General features: G+C 36.8%; 2 protein-coding genes across 2 annotated transcripts in view; both read right to left on the bottom strand.

Annotated features, from left to right (window-relative positions):
- The window catches only part of RGS22 (regulator of G protein signaling 22), a 63,560-nt gene extending 62,698 nt beyond the window's left edge, over positions 1-862 (bottom strand). The window contains exons 1-2 of the mRNA XM_050315318.1: positions 765-862; positions 73-101 (exon numbers count right to left, since the gene is read on the bottom strand). Coding sequence (XP_050171275.1) covers positions 73-101; positions 765-789 — 54 coding nt within the window. The 5' untranslated portion in view covers positions 790-862. The remainder of the gene's footprint in view (positions 1-72; positions 102-764) is intronic.
- Positions 863-13,186: 12,324 nt separating this feature from the next.
- On the bottom strand, positions 13,187-17,012 carry FBXO43 (F-box protein 43). The gene is made up of 4 exons (XM_050315176.1): positions 15,544-17,012; positions 14,553-14,655; positions 13,527-13,703; positions 13,187-13,435 (listed from the first exon to the last, which is right to left on the bottom strand). The coding sequence occupies exons 1-4, from the start codon at positions 17,010-17,012 to the stop codon at positions 13,187-13,189; spliced, it is 1,998 nt and encodes a 665-aa protein (XP_050171133.1).
- Between the last annotated feature and the right edge of the window lie 454 nt (positions 17,013-17,466).

Below are 17,466 nucleotides of genomic sequence, written 5' to 3'. Positions count from 1 at the left end.
GGTTTTTTTGGTTTTTTTTGCTCTATAGCTGCACAACAAAAATAATGATCAAGCCTTATAAAGCATACTTACGAACACTTCTTCTGTTATACACGGAGGTTCTGAAAAACATAAATGAAATATCATATGTTATCCAAGCAATACAGTCAAGCTGGTTCAACTAGGATTACAATACAGGAACAAAAAGTAGTGAGGCATGACACCCTTTCCTGGATATTCTGAAATAAAATAACTTAGCCTGAGGAAATAAAATAAACTAAGCACATGCAGTAATGTTGACCCATGCATAAAAAGGTTAACTACCACAAGAATGATTTAAATATCATTCAAGTAGTATTTAACTATATTACTTCTCATACGTATCAGTTAACTTCTTGTCAGCTTTCCTTTGCAAAATTGATTAGTAGATGTTTGGTGGTTTTAATGAAAATACAGATTTGTATGATGGAGCTTTGAACAGCAAATACTAAGAAACATCTGATAAAATTGAGATGATAAAATTCTGAATGTTCCCAGATAACCAAATCTCACTCATTCTAGGAGAATATCCTGTCATTTGTGATGCCATTGGAAGGCAGTGAAGTTCTCTCTGCAGAGTGATTAATTCCGCTGGGCAAGTTTAAACCTGGCAGTTCAAAATCATGCTCTTTCATGTCCCTGTCGGTGCCTCCGTCTCGTCTCTGTGCCTGGGGCCGCCACCGCGGGGCCGGGCACCTCGTCTGACACGCATCCAGCCCACACCCCGCGTGGAAACTGCGACGTACCTGTGGTAAGCCTCTTCGACTGCATCGTGGAGCTGCCCACCTGGGCCGCGGAGGAGCCACCTCGGAGGGCAGAGCAGCAGGAGCGGCTGCGGAGCCGCCGGGCCGGGCCGGGCCTGCGGGCGCCGCGGGCAGCGCGGCGGGGTTGCCATGGCGGCCAGGGCAGCGCTCCGCCCGCACCGCCCGGCCCGGAGCCCCGGGGATGAGCGTCCCAAGGGAGGTGCCCGAGAAACAGGAATCCGAGGATACTTGTAGCCAGGAATGGACTTCAACTCTCCCGGAATGTCGGTTTCTTCCCCGGCTCGAGGGGGTAACTCCAGAGTATAAGAAAAAAAGACACGTTTCTGGAATGATCAGCGAAAGCTGCGTGTAAGGAAGGAATTCAGGCTCCTATCAGAGGGTTTTAGGTATTCCACAACTGGGACCTGTTAAACCTGGGATCCTACCTAGCGAGTATCTGATACTAGAACTGTGTAAATCCTTCAGGGGCTTTTGACATGAAAGTTCTCTCAAAGATTCTCCACTGCTGCTTATTTCCAGACCAGCACTGCTTTTAGTAGCTTGGCAAAAACCCTGCTAGGATCAGTTGTACAAGATGTCATGTATGCAAGTTACGTGAAGGGCTCCTTTGAGAGGCCAATCCATCACCTGGGCACTCAGGAAGTGCCCAAAGTGCACTGAAACCTTCCCATTCCCAGCAAAATCTGTCATTTGTGCCCCCTTTCACGGAACAGTACGGTGTCTCCAGTCATACACCTCAGCTGTGAAAAAAAGTTCTATTTTAATTCCTACATGACTTTAGTGGAATTCATTATTAAGTAAGAACTGCACATGCTCAGGGACTGCAGCCTAGAGTCCAGAAATTGATGGTTTTCAAAGGGAACAAGCAGCAAATCAAATATAATTGAGGCAGGGAAAATGGCTTCATCTCCTAGGAACAAATGATATTTTGCACCCTCTACTCCAGATGTTTATTTCCACTCCTTGGGGATGCCTGCCCAAATACCACAGTCACTGCTCTAGTTGCTAAGTATCAGAATGATACTTCTAATTTTCTTAGTGTAATATTGTTAGGTGTCTGATCAGTTGTTTTAGGGTGTTTTGGGTTTGGCTTTTTTTTCACTTAGGGGGAGAAAAGTATTTCCAAAGACCTAAGAGATTAGCTGAATAATGTCTTAGTCAAGATACACATTTCAGTCAAAAGTTTCCTATATATGCGAAGAGCATATTCAAGAGAGGCAAAGAATAAAATATAAAAATTCAAACAATGAGCTATAGACAATTTAAATATTATTACTCTGATGAAGTATTAACTATTCTTAAGTTCTCTGTATGTGGATTCTATTCAATAAGACATGACAAACAGTAATTTAACACTTAATGGCATACATTTAAGCACACACTTTACTAGTGCCATGTATCAGGACACGTTCTATTTTCACTATGAAATATTTCAAATAGGTATTCCTAATGTATATGTAAGAAAAATATGCATTGCAAGATAGCCCATAAAAGGTAAAGTTAAACCTTTGCAACAGGTAGGAGAACTCTACTCCACTGTATCATCTGGCTGGATTGTCTCATAACCAAGCTACTTAATATGATTGTAACTTTAGGCTAATGTTGATTTTACTCATTTTCCCCTGCCCTTTTTCTTTCTGATGTAGATGTAAACATAGCCTTTGGTGTATAACTTTCTCCTAAACTTCCCTAGTTGCTTGGTTTTTTTAAGAAACAACAATGGAAACATGACAGAATATGTCGGTTTTTTGGGTTTTTTTAATTAGAAGTGGAAGCTACAAGTCAGCTTAGATAGAATTGAAGTCTGGAAAGGATTCAATTAATAATAAAATAAAATAAAATAAAATAGTCCTTTTTCTCTCCTTCTGTCATCTACTATATTTTGATATAAAACTCTTAGGTCTTTGTGCTCTTTGTCATGTGCTTCAAAGATGGCATTTTGGATTAAGCTCATCAGGAAATACACTCTGTACTCTCTCATGGAGAAGCTGTCAGCAGTCATCATCACTTTCTCATTATCTTACTTAACAACACACACTTAGGTCAAATACTTCATGTATATGCATTTCAGTCCTGATTTTATATTGCCAGTTGAAAGTTCACCAGCTGGAGAAGCTGAGATATAAAGATTAGGCTCATTTTCCTCATTTTTCTCTTTCCATGCTCTTCTTTTAATCTTTGTTGTTATTTATCTTAGGAAAAGTACAGGCATACAGAATGTTTCATAAATATAGTCAAAGCCATGATCTATCCCAAAACATATCTGGTCTTGTAGAAAAAAATAAATGGCTAGATAGGAGGGAGAATAAGTACTAAAAAAGATACCAGTAAAATACTAGACAAAGAAAGGAAAAATAGTAAAAGCATGTTTAAAATTGTTTGATTTTTTTTTTAGAAAATGCTAATCTAGAAGAAGGCCAGCACAGGAAGAGATATGGACAGGAAGACAAGTGAAGGAAAAACATAAATGGATCCCCTTCGTACCTGCTGGCATCTTCCTCTACTGCTCATTACTGAAGAGCCGTTTGGAAAGGTGAACGTTCAGTCAAGACTTCAATCTGTCATTTCCTCCATAATTTTCTGAAATTCATGCTTTCGGCTATTTATCAGGGAGAATGTTTAAAAATATCACCCAGGCAAAACAGACCAAAACTGCTGAGACAACTTTGCAATCAAAGAACCACAAGTATAAGCTGTGCCAGCTTGTTGGGTGACCAAGTCTCCTTGGGACTTGTGCAAATAAAGACAAGAGATAAAATGGATTGTTTTATTAAATCCAAATGTGTGCTTGTGTTTTTAGGTATGAAACAGTGTTTGATTCCTGGCAGTGGTCACAATGAAATCCTGAACTTTCTCATAATTAATTACTAATTCAAAAGGAAGCAAATACTATTAACAAAAATGCAGATACACCTCTAGAGAGATTCTCAAAGACAGCTATTGATTTTCAAGAGAAATGCCCCATCTCAAACATAAGTGGACATTTCTTCATGTGATATCTTTAATACCTAAATATCTTTACAGAAATCCAACTTTTTATAACTAATGTTTCTTTTTTTTGTATGATTACCACATAGATTTTAGCTTTGCATATGAAAGCAGCGAGCTCATAAACTGAAGACAGGTGCTAGGAAACCTATTTAAATATTGACTGCGGAAGTGCAAAAATGGGAGTCAGACACTGAGAGGGAAGTACAAATTGATTGTCACATAGCTGGCCCTAAAATGCCTTAAATTATTCTGTTGGCAAAACACCAGAGGCTGCCTCTTGTGATGGTACAGCCTCTGTATTGAATCTGATAGTTCTAGTCTACTCACACTGTTTAATGCAATTCTGTGGTTGTCAGAAAAAGTTAATGCAAAGACCTAAGGAAATTGTTATGTAAAATAATTATAAAAGGAGAAATAATTATAAAAGGAGAAAAAAAAACCTTCTGAAAGATAGCCTAGGTGAAGAGAAAAAAGTGTTTAAAAATAGAATAGGATGAGTGCCAATGGCATCCCAGTCTGTGTCAAAAATAATGTGGCCAGCAGGACAAGGGCAGTGATTGTCCCCTTGTATTCAACACTGGAGAGGCCGTACCTCAAGTCCTGTGTCCAGTTCTGGGCCCTTCTCTACAAGAAAGACATTGAGGTCCTCAAGTGAGTCCAGGGAAGGCCAGCAGAGCTGGTGAATGGTCTGGAGCACAAGTTTGATGACAAGTGGCTGAGGGAGGTGGGGTTGTTTAGCCTGGAGATGCTCAGGGGGACCCTCGTCTTTCTCTTCAACTGCCTGAAAGGAGGTTGTAGGCAGGTGGGGGTGGGGCTGTTCTCCCAGGTAGCAGGCAATAGGACAAGAGGAAATGGCCTCACGTTGTGCCAGAGGAGGTTTAGATTGGACAGTAGGAAATAAATCTTCACCAAAAGGATGTCAAGCACTGGAATAGGCTACACAGGGAAGTAGCTGAATTGCTACCCCAAAGGTATTTAAGGGTTGTGTGGATGTGGCACTTACAGACATGGTTTAATGGTGGACTTTGCAGTGCCAGGTTAAGGGTTGGAATGGATGATCTTAGAGGTCTTTTCCAACCTAGAGAATTTTATAATTCCAGAAATAGTAAAGGAAGAAATGTAACTTAGCTTTGGGCTATCAACATTAGAAACCTTTCACTGTTGGAGGAGAGTTTCAGTGGGAAGTCCAAAGAGCTTGACCTCTATAAAAGTCTTTATTTGGATAGTCACTGGAGGATACTTTTTGACTTTTCCATGCTGTCAACAGCCCAAGGATTCCTATAACAATTTTATTCTATCAGGACCACGTAGAGGTGTTTTATCAAATTTAAAGGCTTTGAGTAAGGTAAGGTTTGATTTCCATTTGCCTAACATGGGTCTTGGTCTTAAGTAAGTGGGTTAAGTAAGGTCCCATGCAAGAGGCATATGAAGAAGCTTCAGCAGACAGGAATAACATGTGCCAATAGTGTCAAACTCCTTTAGGAAATCATTTCCTGGCAGTAGGTGTCATATACCCAACAAGAAACACTAAATGCATGTGTGTCTTCCCAGTCTTACTATCAGACAGGTGTCAACAACAGTCCTCAAACCCAGGATTCCCCAGCTAAGTTATCCATATAAGATATTGCTGATGCAGCAAGCCTGTGGATAACAGCACTGCTGTTTGTGACAAAACATCCCACTGACCACCGGTTACCACCTTTTTGGGTTATACTGCCATGGCTGCTGTGGAGTTCTATAATGAAGCAGGTTGGGGAACTGATCCAGGGGAGAAAAAAAATTCAGAAGAAAAAAAGAAAAATATTTCATGTTCATCAGCTTCCAGAACAAAGCTATGTCCACTCAACAGGTGCTGAGAATTGTATAAAAATCCATAACTAATAGATTCTTCTTAAGACTTCAGTAATGCTTCAGAAAAGCATACAAAATTACAGCATACAAAATTTCTGGGTATTCTACTTTTCCAACTACCTATTGCTCTGTTGGATTCCAGAAGTGCCTAAGTAAAGAATAAAGAACATATTAAGTTACCAAATTCTCACCCAGTCTTCCTTTAAGACACTAAAAATAAAAAACCCAAACAAACAAACCAGCCCACTGCCATTCTGATATTGTTTAAAATATGTTACATGGGAATAATTAGTCTCTTCCCAATTTGAGTTTAAAAAGGTTAATGTTTTCCCTTTCTTGTTCACTAAAGCCTTCAGAACATCAAATAAGTATGAATAGAATGCATGCAATATTTTTCCTGTGATCGTTTCAAAATCATGATAGAGGAGGTACTTGTACAGTATTCATACTTCATAAAACCATACTAGATTTTCTTATCAAATATATTTTCATTACTTAGGGATTAAAGTCCAGAGTGTGCAATCCTCAAACTCAATTCTCAAACATTTAACTGCAACACTTTCATGGGAGAGTTATGTTTTGTAGCTAACCCCAGACTGGCATGGAGACTGCTGGATAATCCATGTCCATGGCTGAGAGAGGAACTGAGCCCAGAGGCTCAGCTCTGGCACTGTTCAGGCCAATCTATGACTCTATGATTTTGCCTGGTTGCTGTAGGACCTGGCTATGCGCCCAGCACAGCTTCACCTTGTAAAGGAGGCCCTGGAGAAGTAATACCATCTGAATTACTTCCCAGGATATCACTCCTCTCCTAGATTTTGGTATGCAGCTCCTGGGGGCAGGAATTATGGTCCACTGTTGCTTTAAGCCACTCAAAACATTTTGCATTTGTAACGTTGCGTTAGCCTGCAAGGGTTAAAGCAAGAAGGAAAACAACTAAAGTTCTGTTCTGTAAGAAAAATCTTTGGTGCCCCCTTGTGATGAAAATATTTTATGAACAGCGTTTGAAATCAAGGACTATTTCCAGTGAGAAAACAGTTCAACCCTTAATATAGTTTCACATTTAAGTAAGTTAATTGAGTAAAGCATTTCAGAAATTAGTTTGGTTTTTTGTTATCCATTCTGTGTTGTATGCTATTCTCCCTGGACTACTTTATGACAATTACTTAAACCGAGGGTAAAGTCCAGAACAGGAACTTAAACAGTGTACAAGTGAGCATTTCCATTTGGAGCACAAACTGGGTTCCATCACACTCCCTCTTATTATGCCTATTTGAATACAGAGTCTCAAACAGTTTCTTGACAGAAACACTTCCAACAGGATGGTTGAAAGGTGATTGTATTCCAATAATAGTTTTTGTACACCACAACAGAATACATAACAGGAAAATGATAAATGAAAATTAAACCTGAAATTGCAATGTTTCATGGGAGTGCTGCTTTTGGACAAATCTTTTCCAAAGAGGGGAGAATGTTCTCAACACAAGCAAGACTCATGTTTAAAAGCCAAAGAAGCTGCTATTGCCAGAGTCTTTGTGGTATCTAATCTATCAAAATGTGCACCAGGAAAATGTGATGGATTCATACTAGAGGAAAACTTCATTTTGTAACCCAGTGATCTACAGATAGGCTGGGTACTGAGCCACTGAGTCCTGGCAGAACAAAGAACTTCCAGGAGATGTGTTCTTTGGGCCCTAAATAATGTATTACACCCCGTTCAGTACTTTAGGAATTCTAGTGCCTGCTCAGTGAACATGAGATAGGAGTCCTCCATTTAGGCAATAGCAGCACTTTAGATGATAATTAACATTTTTGTTAAAGTGGAAGACCACTGCATAACTGAGTAATTCAGCAATGATCTTTCAGCTCCAAATAATAACTTTTAGCAAGCATCACTATGTTTATCTAGGGAACTACTGCTTCCCAACTAGCTGTCCCTCTTTTCCAGAAGTTACTATCCTTCTACCACTTCAGCTGGTTCTAGTCATGATTCCAGAGTGAAAAGCAGAAATTGAAATACATGCACAGTTTCTACATCTCTTTACCAGAGATTAAAGGTGCCTACAGAATTAAGAAATGAGACAATAACCCTTGCAGAACTGCTTTCAGAATGAGTGTTAAAGCATAGAGGGGAAAAATTAGAGGGGCTTTTTAAACTCCAATCTTCAAGTCATAAATCTAATTTTATATGAAACTTTCAGTGTTCAACAGTGTTTATAAGTTCATTAAAAATTCCATGCCTTCCATATTTTCAGCTGAAAGTTGGTTTCATTATTACTCATCCATTAGCACCCAGCTCAGTAACGTCTTAGCAGCATTTAGGCTTCTGACAAGTTTGGGTAGGTTCTAACACTGTAGAGAAGCTTGTCATAGAGGAAAAAAAATTTAATAAGTCTTTTTGTAATGAGAATTTCAACTAATCAGAGCTCAGAAAGTCAGAAAGTGAAAACAAGCTTTGTTTTTGTTTAAATAAAAATAAACATCATTCCCAAGAAGCAGTCAGATTCTGTTGGGGCATCTGACAAGTGATAACAGAATCTAGATGTTTTGCATCAAAAAGTCCTGTAAGATTCAGAACAGACAAAAAATTTGCACCTGTAAAAATACAATATCACACCAAATACTAAATCATCACAAGACTGAAGTAGAGAAAGAAAAAAGCCTGAAGCTTAGCAGTACAAAGTATGAGGTTACACACTTGAGGTTCAGTAGAAATTTATGGAAAAAAAATAGGATATTTTAAAAATATGTGAGAAGAAAGTGGGACTACTACACCTAGTGATTAAACTGTGACTGTGCAAAGACATAAAAAAGAAATATCTACCTTAGTAGACACTGGTCAAAGTATTTTCTTATAGAGAAAAGAAAACTTCAAAGTTATTCAAGGTCTTGATGAGGTTTTACCTGGAACAGTGGTTTGCATTGATTCAAAGAATAAATTCCAGTGGAAACAGTGAGGAGTTGTTTGACACAACACCTGTTGTTGGATTGTCTTAAGTGATGAGACTAAATTCTGAGTTTTTTGTTGGTGAAATAACATAATCATAACATAATCATAACATGGGGAAGACCAAAAAGTCTAAGGGGAGGATCAGATGTACAGAAGAGCTATTTTAATAGTAGCACAAAAAAAAAAAAAAGACAACAGATAAAGTGAATAGTAGACCAATCTGGAATAGGTCACCAACATGGTCATGGGACAGTATGCTATCTAGTTTTAAGATAGAACTTGATGAGTTGACATAAGAGGTTGGCGCTAGACTCCAGCAGCCCCTTTCTAATCTGACACTGCTGTATTTCTTCATGTGTCTATGAGAACAGAAAGAAAAGGAAATACTTCTTGTATTAAAATTAACCAACATGGCCAAATTACCAAAGATGTTTTAAAGAATAACCAATATATGGAATAGGGAAGTAATTTGTTGTATGTTGATGAGATCCTTAATTTAACTGACAAAATTTTTTAGCTAGTTAGTGATAAAACTAACTACTAACATTCTCTAGCCTATAAACAATTTAAAAGATTTATAAAAATTTCTTGCCTAAGCTCTTCCATACTTGTCACCAAGGAAAGAATGAACAGAGATTTGAGTAATTTCAATTTCCTTCTCACAAACCACTTGAAGTTTATGGTTGCTGCTCCAAAGGAAAGATTTATGAAGTACAATTCTTGCAGCAACCTCTGTCAGCAGCGAAGGTTACTTCTAATAATTCTATTTTAGAATTTAAATCCACAGATCTGGTTAAAACCATCATTCCCTCAGCAATTGCAGGCAGTATCACTCCTCCCACTATAGGTCATGCCTGCCTGAAGGGAAGTAAGTATTGCAAAAATAAGGTTTTCAGCAACACAAATACTATCTTGAACATTATTCTTATATTCCGGACTGAAAGAAAATTCACTCCTTTTCCAAAAACCTATTGTCATTTGTAGGAATAATTTTTGAGCTGGAGAATAATCAGGGGCTGGATATTTTAGAAAACACTTGACCATGGCATTTCCACTCAAAGACCCCTTTTGCATCCTTCTCTATGATAGCCCTTGGCCTCAGCTCTCCAAGAAATAATTCAGCCCAGTAGAAAAAGAAAGATGCTAGGCATGAATCCCTAGACTCCCTGACTCATAAGCTGTCTTCTGTTTGCCCTTTTCTTTATTTTTTTTGCTTTGTTGGAGGGGAGGGTTTATTGTGGGGGCTGGGGTTTGGCGGGGAGGGGGAGGTTGTTTGGTTTTGTGTTGAGTGTTTGGGTTTTTTATGAAGTAAGACCTTCTGTTCTTTTTTGTTGTTTCATTCAAGTTCAGACTCCTACAGCTTTATGGTATCTGATGGAGAGTAATTGAGGAATACAGGATAGAGAAAAAAACATTCTAACATTTCAAAAAAAGTTACTTTCATTCCCCTACCCCAAATACTTAATTTCTGTCATAAAGCAATCTTATAATGAAATAATTTTGATTCTTTTCACTCTATTAGAGGCTTTTAGATATCTAATAGGACACAAGGTATGGTATAGTTATGGTATTCTTTACCCACACATTGATTATATCACTGTTTTGTTTCTCCCTTGTGCCAAGGCATAAAGCTAATTTGAAAAAATAAATAAATTGAAAATCACTGTCAGAGAGGACCATTACTCAGAGATGAGAAGTCTGGCTTTCTCACTTTCCCCCACCTCTGGTGTAGGAGTGCATGACAGCAGAGAACACATTTCACCTGAACACCGGAGCATACTTGTGATAGACTGAACAGAAAGAGAGACATGTGATTCAAGAAGATATTTTTGTGAGACAGATTTAGAAGGAAAAAAAAAGAACTTTCAAGTATGTTGAAAGTGGAGAAAAATGTTTAAAACTGTGAAATAGAATTCGAGTATTTTTTTCTTTTCAAGCTACTCCTTGTCGAATAGACACTGTAAACATCAAAGAGACTACCTTTAAAAGACAAATAATGCCTATAAGAGAACCAATTTACTCCCCCTATTCTCCATGAATGATTCAGATTTTAGCAAAAGCAAACTCTTTGGAAAAGGTCACACAACTTTTACGAGATTTTCTCAAAGGGAAAGGACACTTAAAAAATTATTCTTAAACTGAGAATTGAGTTCCTCTATGGCTTTTCCATCCAAAGATGCACCTATTTCAGTAATACTTTCAGAACTATTGCACCTCATGCATTTCTGGACTGCACTGCAATATCCCACATCAGAAGGCAAGCTAAATCCTCTCACTGTCTGCCATAAGTCTCCCATCAATTTCAAGAATGCATTTAAAGCTTTTTTTTCTTTTTTTTTTTTTGAGACATTTTAGAGATATGTATTGGTATTTAGCAGAGTTAAATGCAGTGATGTCAATAGCAGTCTAAAACATTATGACATGCAGTACTTATTCTGCATTGCAGTTACTAACATCCCCTACTTTATTGGTCGTTCAACAATAGGAAAAAGAGCTAACCCAAATTAGGTTATTATAAAGACATTACAGAAGAATCTGAATATATATAACGTCCTGCTTAGGAAGATGTTCATCATGTCACTTTAACCCTTAAAAGAAACTATTAAACATTTCTAAAAATGTATGGTTACTTACTTTATGTATAAGAATAAAAGAACAAATCCAATGGTTCTTTGAACTTTATTAAAACTTTTAAGTAGACCTTGAACACAAAGTTCTAAACACTTAGAGAAGTGCAAATAACTAATCAAATCATTTAGCCATTTTTCTCCTGCAATCTCCTCCTCTGTAATGAATGTCATTCTTCCTAAACCAAAACTGTATACACATACTCTATTCCCTAGCTTGCCCTCAAATCCTTCACCTCAATTGTTCCCTCAGAATAGACAGAACAGTTTTCAAGTCCTACCAGTGTAACCTGAGACAAGAATGAAGCAAAAACTCAGCAAATACAAATAAGTACGGAATCAAAGAGTTGATACTTGTATTCATGCAATGAACATGATTTTCATGCAGATATATTGGGTTGATCCCTTCTTTCGTGATACCATATTCAGTTAAATAGAGTTATTACTAAAAATTCTGTAGCGTTTTATTCACCTTGTTGTTTCTCATCCTTCCAAATGCTATGTGAAACTACTATCCCAGAAACCAAGTATGCTAGAAGTACTAACCAAATTACAAATCACAACAGTTAGAAATGAGAAATAAGAAGTGATATTTCAAGAGCATCCTAAAGTGAATTATCCCGGGCCATTTGTCTTAAACATCCACAGATCATATAGAAGGAAATAAAGAGGAAAAAAAAAGGAAAGAAAAAGAATTTAAAATAAAGGGATATGTGAATAAATTCTAAAAGAGGCAAATATGCAACTTATTGTTTACTTGAAAGTGCCTTTTTTTTTTAATCAGACTGCTTTTTAAATAGCTCAGTGTTACAGCTTACCTAAGAATACACACAGTAAAACAACATCACAAATAAAGCACAAAGGGCAGCATCAGAGGAAGAGTGGGGAATAAACACCAGCTGACAAGTGTTCTGCAAGATGCTTGTGCCAAATGAACTCTTTGAAAGAACAATTAGGACAATACCAACTGTAGAGGTAAATTAATATTTTATCTTCATAGAACAAGTACTGTGTCCACTTCTGCCACCTGTATTCCAAGCTGTTTATAATTCTTAGGAGGTTTAAAAGCAAAACAGAACACACAAAAATTGTTTGAGGTCCAAGAGGCAGATTGAGTTAGTTTTCTGTAAAGGATCAGCATATTTAATTCAAGAGCAAAATCAGTGATTTCTCCTAATTAAATCTACAGATAAAGAATGATTTGTAGCTGTAGATAATCCTTTAACTCAAGCAGAAGTATAAAGATGACCTAGTGTATGGGAGCTGAAGTAAAGTCAGATTAAGGATAAAGGTAAATTCAGAACAGCATTTTTAGATACATGAAGATATACTGTATCACCTGAAGTTTTCTAGATAAAAACTTTGTAAAAAGCAGTACAATAGAATATTCCCACAGCATTCGTTTGGTTTAGAAATTACTATTCTGTTGACTTGCATTACAGAGGCTAAGAGAACAACAAGTTAATTATTCTGATAAAAAAATTCAGATAACTAATATGTGGGCTTTGAGGTACCACTAGTTACATAGTGCCACACTTTGAGGTATTTTTAAAAGTTACTACAATTTAAAGTGAATAAATAAATCCCACAGCAAAGAATTTTTAGAAATATTTTTCTTTAATTTGTCTTTAAGACAAGAATCACATTTTTAAACATCTAAGAGTTCTTGTAAGCTAAATAATACAGACTACATATTAGATACTTTATTTAAAAATTAAGATGTTAGTAAGTGCCTAGCTACTACACAACAAGTAAAAGACAAAGTATTTTTAAATGCTCATTTTTTTAAAAACAAAAATATACTGTATTGATTAAGATATATACATGAGAAGTTATCTTGGTAAGTCAGTAAGAACAAGTTGAATGAGACTTTCAAAATGCATATCTTTATATGAAATATAAAGAAATGAAATATATTAAAAGGAACAAGATTAGGAATTTATGGGAAGGGGAATTAAATGTAAGGAGTTGCATGCCTTACAAATTTAGAGTCTTTTTAAATTTCTTTTGCTTTGGGCACTTCCTGGAGGAGCATCTTTTTTGTTCTTCCGTTTTGCAGATAAACTGTTACATTCTTTTGACCCATGGAAGGCATGCAGACATAAAATACAGAACTCAAATGCACATGCCTCTCTGCTACAGAGTCCCCGATTCTTTACCAGCTGATATTTAGCGGGGTATTGACATCTTGGACAGGGTTTTAGAGCTTCGTCAGTGAACAGAGTTTTAGCAACCTGTAGCAAGAGGAGGGAGAAAAGAGCTACTTAGTTCTTGTAAATGAGAACTTCCTAAAAACTGAAAGTGAAGCATTTCTTAGATACCTACTTTGAGGTATTCTTCCTGTCTGCTGGCTGAGTAACTAGTGTTACCGGGGGTAATTTCAGTGTATGAAGGTGGGGTTTGTAGTACAGGAGTTCTGGCTTGAGCTTGAACAGGCCTTAGAGCAGATCTATTGAGAATATTAAGTCTTGTGGCAGCATCTTCAGCCTTCAATAAATATTCCTGTTAGTTTATAAAGAAAATTTTAAAAAAAAAAAGAAAGGAAAAAGAAAGAAAATTAGGGGTTTATTTCATTTGGAATTTGCAACTGGATTTCACTTATTTGGGTTTTTTTCCCCCCTCTGCAACAACACAATAGAAAAGGAAATTATGTATAGTGCAAATATTTCCCATTAAATGTTTATATTTACTAAGGGATAAAGAGACAGGAATCATTAAAAACAAAGTCTCATGAGCAGGGTAAAAAGCCAACTTTTAGCACACTCTACTGGTCCTCACATTTCTGAATTAGGACACATCTCAAGAGCAAGTAAGGAAATAGCAAACACAGCCTTTGTCACATTTAAAGCAAGGTTACACTGAAGTGTGAGTGTATCATGGGGGGGGGATCTGAAAAAAATATACTGCTTTAGTATGTTTACTTTTCTAGATACCACTTAAACTTCAATATGTCCCACTGATGTTCACAAACACACTGTGATGCTTAGCCACAAGCAGTCCTGAAAATAATCAGGAAGTATTCTAGAGTGGGTCCTACAGCATGGAACAGTGCTATGAACAGGGTTTAAAAATATAAAGCCAAAATCAGTCACAGGATTCTCAGGAAAGAGCTGGAGGTGGAAAGAAATAGTCTTACATTGTTGAAAGACTAGTACTCAAACTACAAACAGCTGAAAAGCAATAAGAGCCATTACATTCTCCTGTTAGAATCCTTCACATACTCATGTTGGAACTGTCTATTATCAGTTCCGTTTCAGCAAATTTACAAGATGTTTCCTCTTTCCTTTGACCTGTCTTCTTTCACGCTTGAAAAAAAAAAAAAAAAAAAATCACTTTTGAGAACCACCTTACCCCAGCTTCTTCTTTCTGCTGTTTTATGTACAACTTCCTCTTCTTATCTGCCCTTTTATCTTGTATAACAATTTCACGCCAGCTTTTGCTTACTTTCCAAATGCTGGAACAAATTAATGAAAAAATTTATTCACTTTCACATGTTTTCCAAGTAGTACAGAAGTCATGACAGCAAGACTACCTGGTAAATGTCTTCGCACAGCTTCATGTAATTTGGTAATTTTACAGACTACTGCAATATACTAGTTCATGATTATTGTTATGAGACACAGATCTCATATTCTCATGCACCACTCTACAGAATAAGAGAAGAGTCTAAAGAACAATTACAATATAAATAACAGAGCATAGCTTTGACTTAGAAAATGAAATCAGTTTCTTCCCTCCACTTACCAAGCCACTTACCAAGATTGTTTCTAAAGTCACATTTTTGTGTTAAATGTTCTGAAAAGATCCATGCCCTTACATTTTCACCTATACACCCATTCCCTTTGTAACTAATAACACATGACACTCTTGATTTCTTTGAAATGTGACGATTTCTATTGATTATAAATTAATCTAGAAGATTTCTCATTAATCAAAATTCTTGGAGCATTTTTTGCTTGGAAATATCAAAGGAAATAAAAAGCACAAGAAAATATATAGAAAATGTGTTTTGAGTACTATGCACTATTAGGGAACTTGTAATGAGAATACATTACTTTCTAGGCTTAAAAGAATTTTTAATATATTTTAAAATTTACAAGTACTGTGATTTAGTTTTAAGTTTAATAACTTTAATGTTTGTTTTGCTTTTTTAATTCCTTTATATACTTCTAGAAGTACACAGAAAGACCTATTTGAACAATGGTGACAAAACCTTTTATTTCCTCAAAACCAAATGAATCATATTAACAACACCTGGTATGCTAGAAGTTATTCTAATTCATTTGCAGGAGCTCAGATTTTTGCCTTTGTGTGTGTGTGTGTGTGAAGCCATAGTACTTACCTGCATAGACTTTCCACTGTCAAAGCATCTAAAACTATAGCAAGAACATGTTTTAAATTTCTGTCTTTTAATTCTGTTAAAATATCTAATTTTTCAAGGCCCATTTTCTTTCCAATAAGTCCAGGAAGAACATGATCTAATGCAAATATTTCTGTTCCATCAATATCCTCTGATATTTGCTTTTGGTCCGATCTTTGTCTTTGCAAGCAAATTTCATGAACTATTTTCAGAGCTGGAGTTCTTGAGAGATCTCCATGACTTACAACCAGGTCTCCACTAGGCTGTTCTTTTAGAACTAATTCATGATCTTCCCTGACAAAATTTCTTTCTTCTGTTAATATATGCATTGAAGCAGGACTGCCATGATTATCTTCTGTCTCTGACTGTGAGCCCTGTTCCTGAAGAGTGGATAACCTTCTAACTCGTTCAAGTTTTCTTGTCTTTCTTTTATTATCTAGAATTTTGGAATCTTCTTTGTGCTTTTGGAAGAGCTCTTGGAAAGATCCCTCATGATCAGACAATGAGTCTCCTGATTTGTCCAAAGGAAGTGAATTATATCCACTGTCCTCAGGAGTTGAAAGGTCTGGGTAATTTGCCACCTTAACAGGGGGAGAGTTTATATCACATAGTCCAAAATTCAAGTTCTCCACAGGACTGTTGATAGAAGTCAGGAATTTACTTTCATTGGCCTCATTGTAAGTAAGAGTCCTAAGCACCACGTCACTAACTCTCACAAGAACACTTCCACTGAATTCGTTTGCATTACTAACAATTACATCCTTGCACTGAATTGGAGATAAACTTTCTGATTCTAGCAATAAGGGGTCCTTACACTGCGACTCATCTACTGTAGAAGTCCTTTGCTGTGAAAAGGATATTCTCCATTTTGAGAAATGAGGATTAGAGCCCTCAGGTTTTGAAGTGCTAGTTGTCAGACGTTTATAACTTCTATCTTTTGGAGAATTTGCAGTAGTTTTTGAAAGTTTTTCTTCAGAGTTCAAAACAGAAGAGAATTTTTTTTTCCTGATGCTTCCTGCAGAACCAGCTTGCCTTTCACAGCTTTCTACAGTTGTGCCAGCTTCAACAGTCTTGGGTAAAAGCAGCCTCCTGCGTAGTGAAGAGCTTTTTCTACTTGATTTAGGACTTTCAAAAACATCTGCACTTCCATTTGCTTCTCTTTCTTCTGATATGGAGATAGAATTCAGTTCTTTTTCGATAGATGATGACACGGGAACAAAGGCATTTGGATTAACGTGCTCAGAATGCCCTTGTAGCAATGATATACTTGTTATACTTGGTGCTTCTTTATGTTCTGCATCAGAATCTTTTACTGACTCATTGCATCTGCTGTCCAGAAATGCTGAAGTGCAACACATGTCTTTAAAATTTGAGTATTTAAAATTGCCGCTGGGAGATGTTAATCTATTTTTTTTAAGAATATTGAGCTTCACTGAATGACTGTCTGACATCTTCTGCTTGATACTTTGGCTTTGTAAAAGAAGATACCAGTGTTGTTCCTGAAACAAACAATAACAAACGAGTTGCCAAAACACCCTCAGATTCATGAGAAAGTCCTGTGTAAGTCTATCAAGATAGCAGCCACGACGGAAGTGTTTTCATTAGTCTTAGTAGAAACTGCTTATAAATGAACACAAATATAAATTACTATCAAGTAGATGGTTAGAATGAGTGATTAAAATGCACAGTATACTGTTAGGCAAAGTCAAACTTATATCCAGTTAGCTAATTGATGTGCCAGTCCTCATCTGTGGAAAAACACTTCAAATAAGCAACACAGAAATTAGAGCTTCATTGGTGCTGAAATTGGCAACAAAACCCTCTAGCATTCCAATAGGGACCAAGGCTTTTATTAGCACTGGGTTACTGATTCATCCAACATGAACAGTTCAGTCCTCAAGAATA

This window comes from Myiozetetes cayanensis, unplaced genomic scaffold (genome assembly GCF_022539395.1).
Source record: "Myiozetetes cayanensis isolate MyiCay16 unplaced genomic scaffold, myiCay2020 scf1, whole genome shotgun sequence".
NCBI lineage: Eukaryota > Metazoa > Chordata > Aves > Passeriformes > Tyrannidae > Myiozetetes > Myiozetetes cayanensis.
This window is presented reverse-complemented; position numbering and strand designations above follow the sequence as displayed.

Coding starts and splice junctions, on each gene's coding strand:
- FBXO43 (XM_050315176.1), bottom strand. CDS start 17,012: ATGTCAGACAGTCATTCAGTGAAGCTCAATATTCTTAAAAAAAATAGA. Junction 13,704..14,552: donor AGCAGAAAGAAGAAGCTGGG/GTAAGGTGGTTC, acceptor ATAAACTAACAG/GAATATTTATTGAAGGCTGA. Junction 13,436..13,526: donor GACAGGAAGAATACCTCAAA/GTAGGTATCTAA, acceptor CTCTTGCTACAG/GTTGCTAAAACTCTGTTCAC.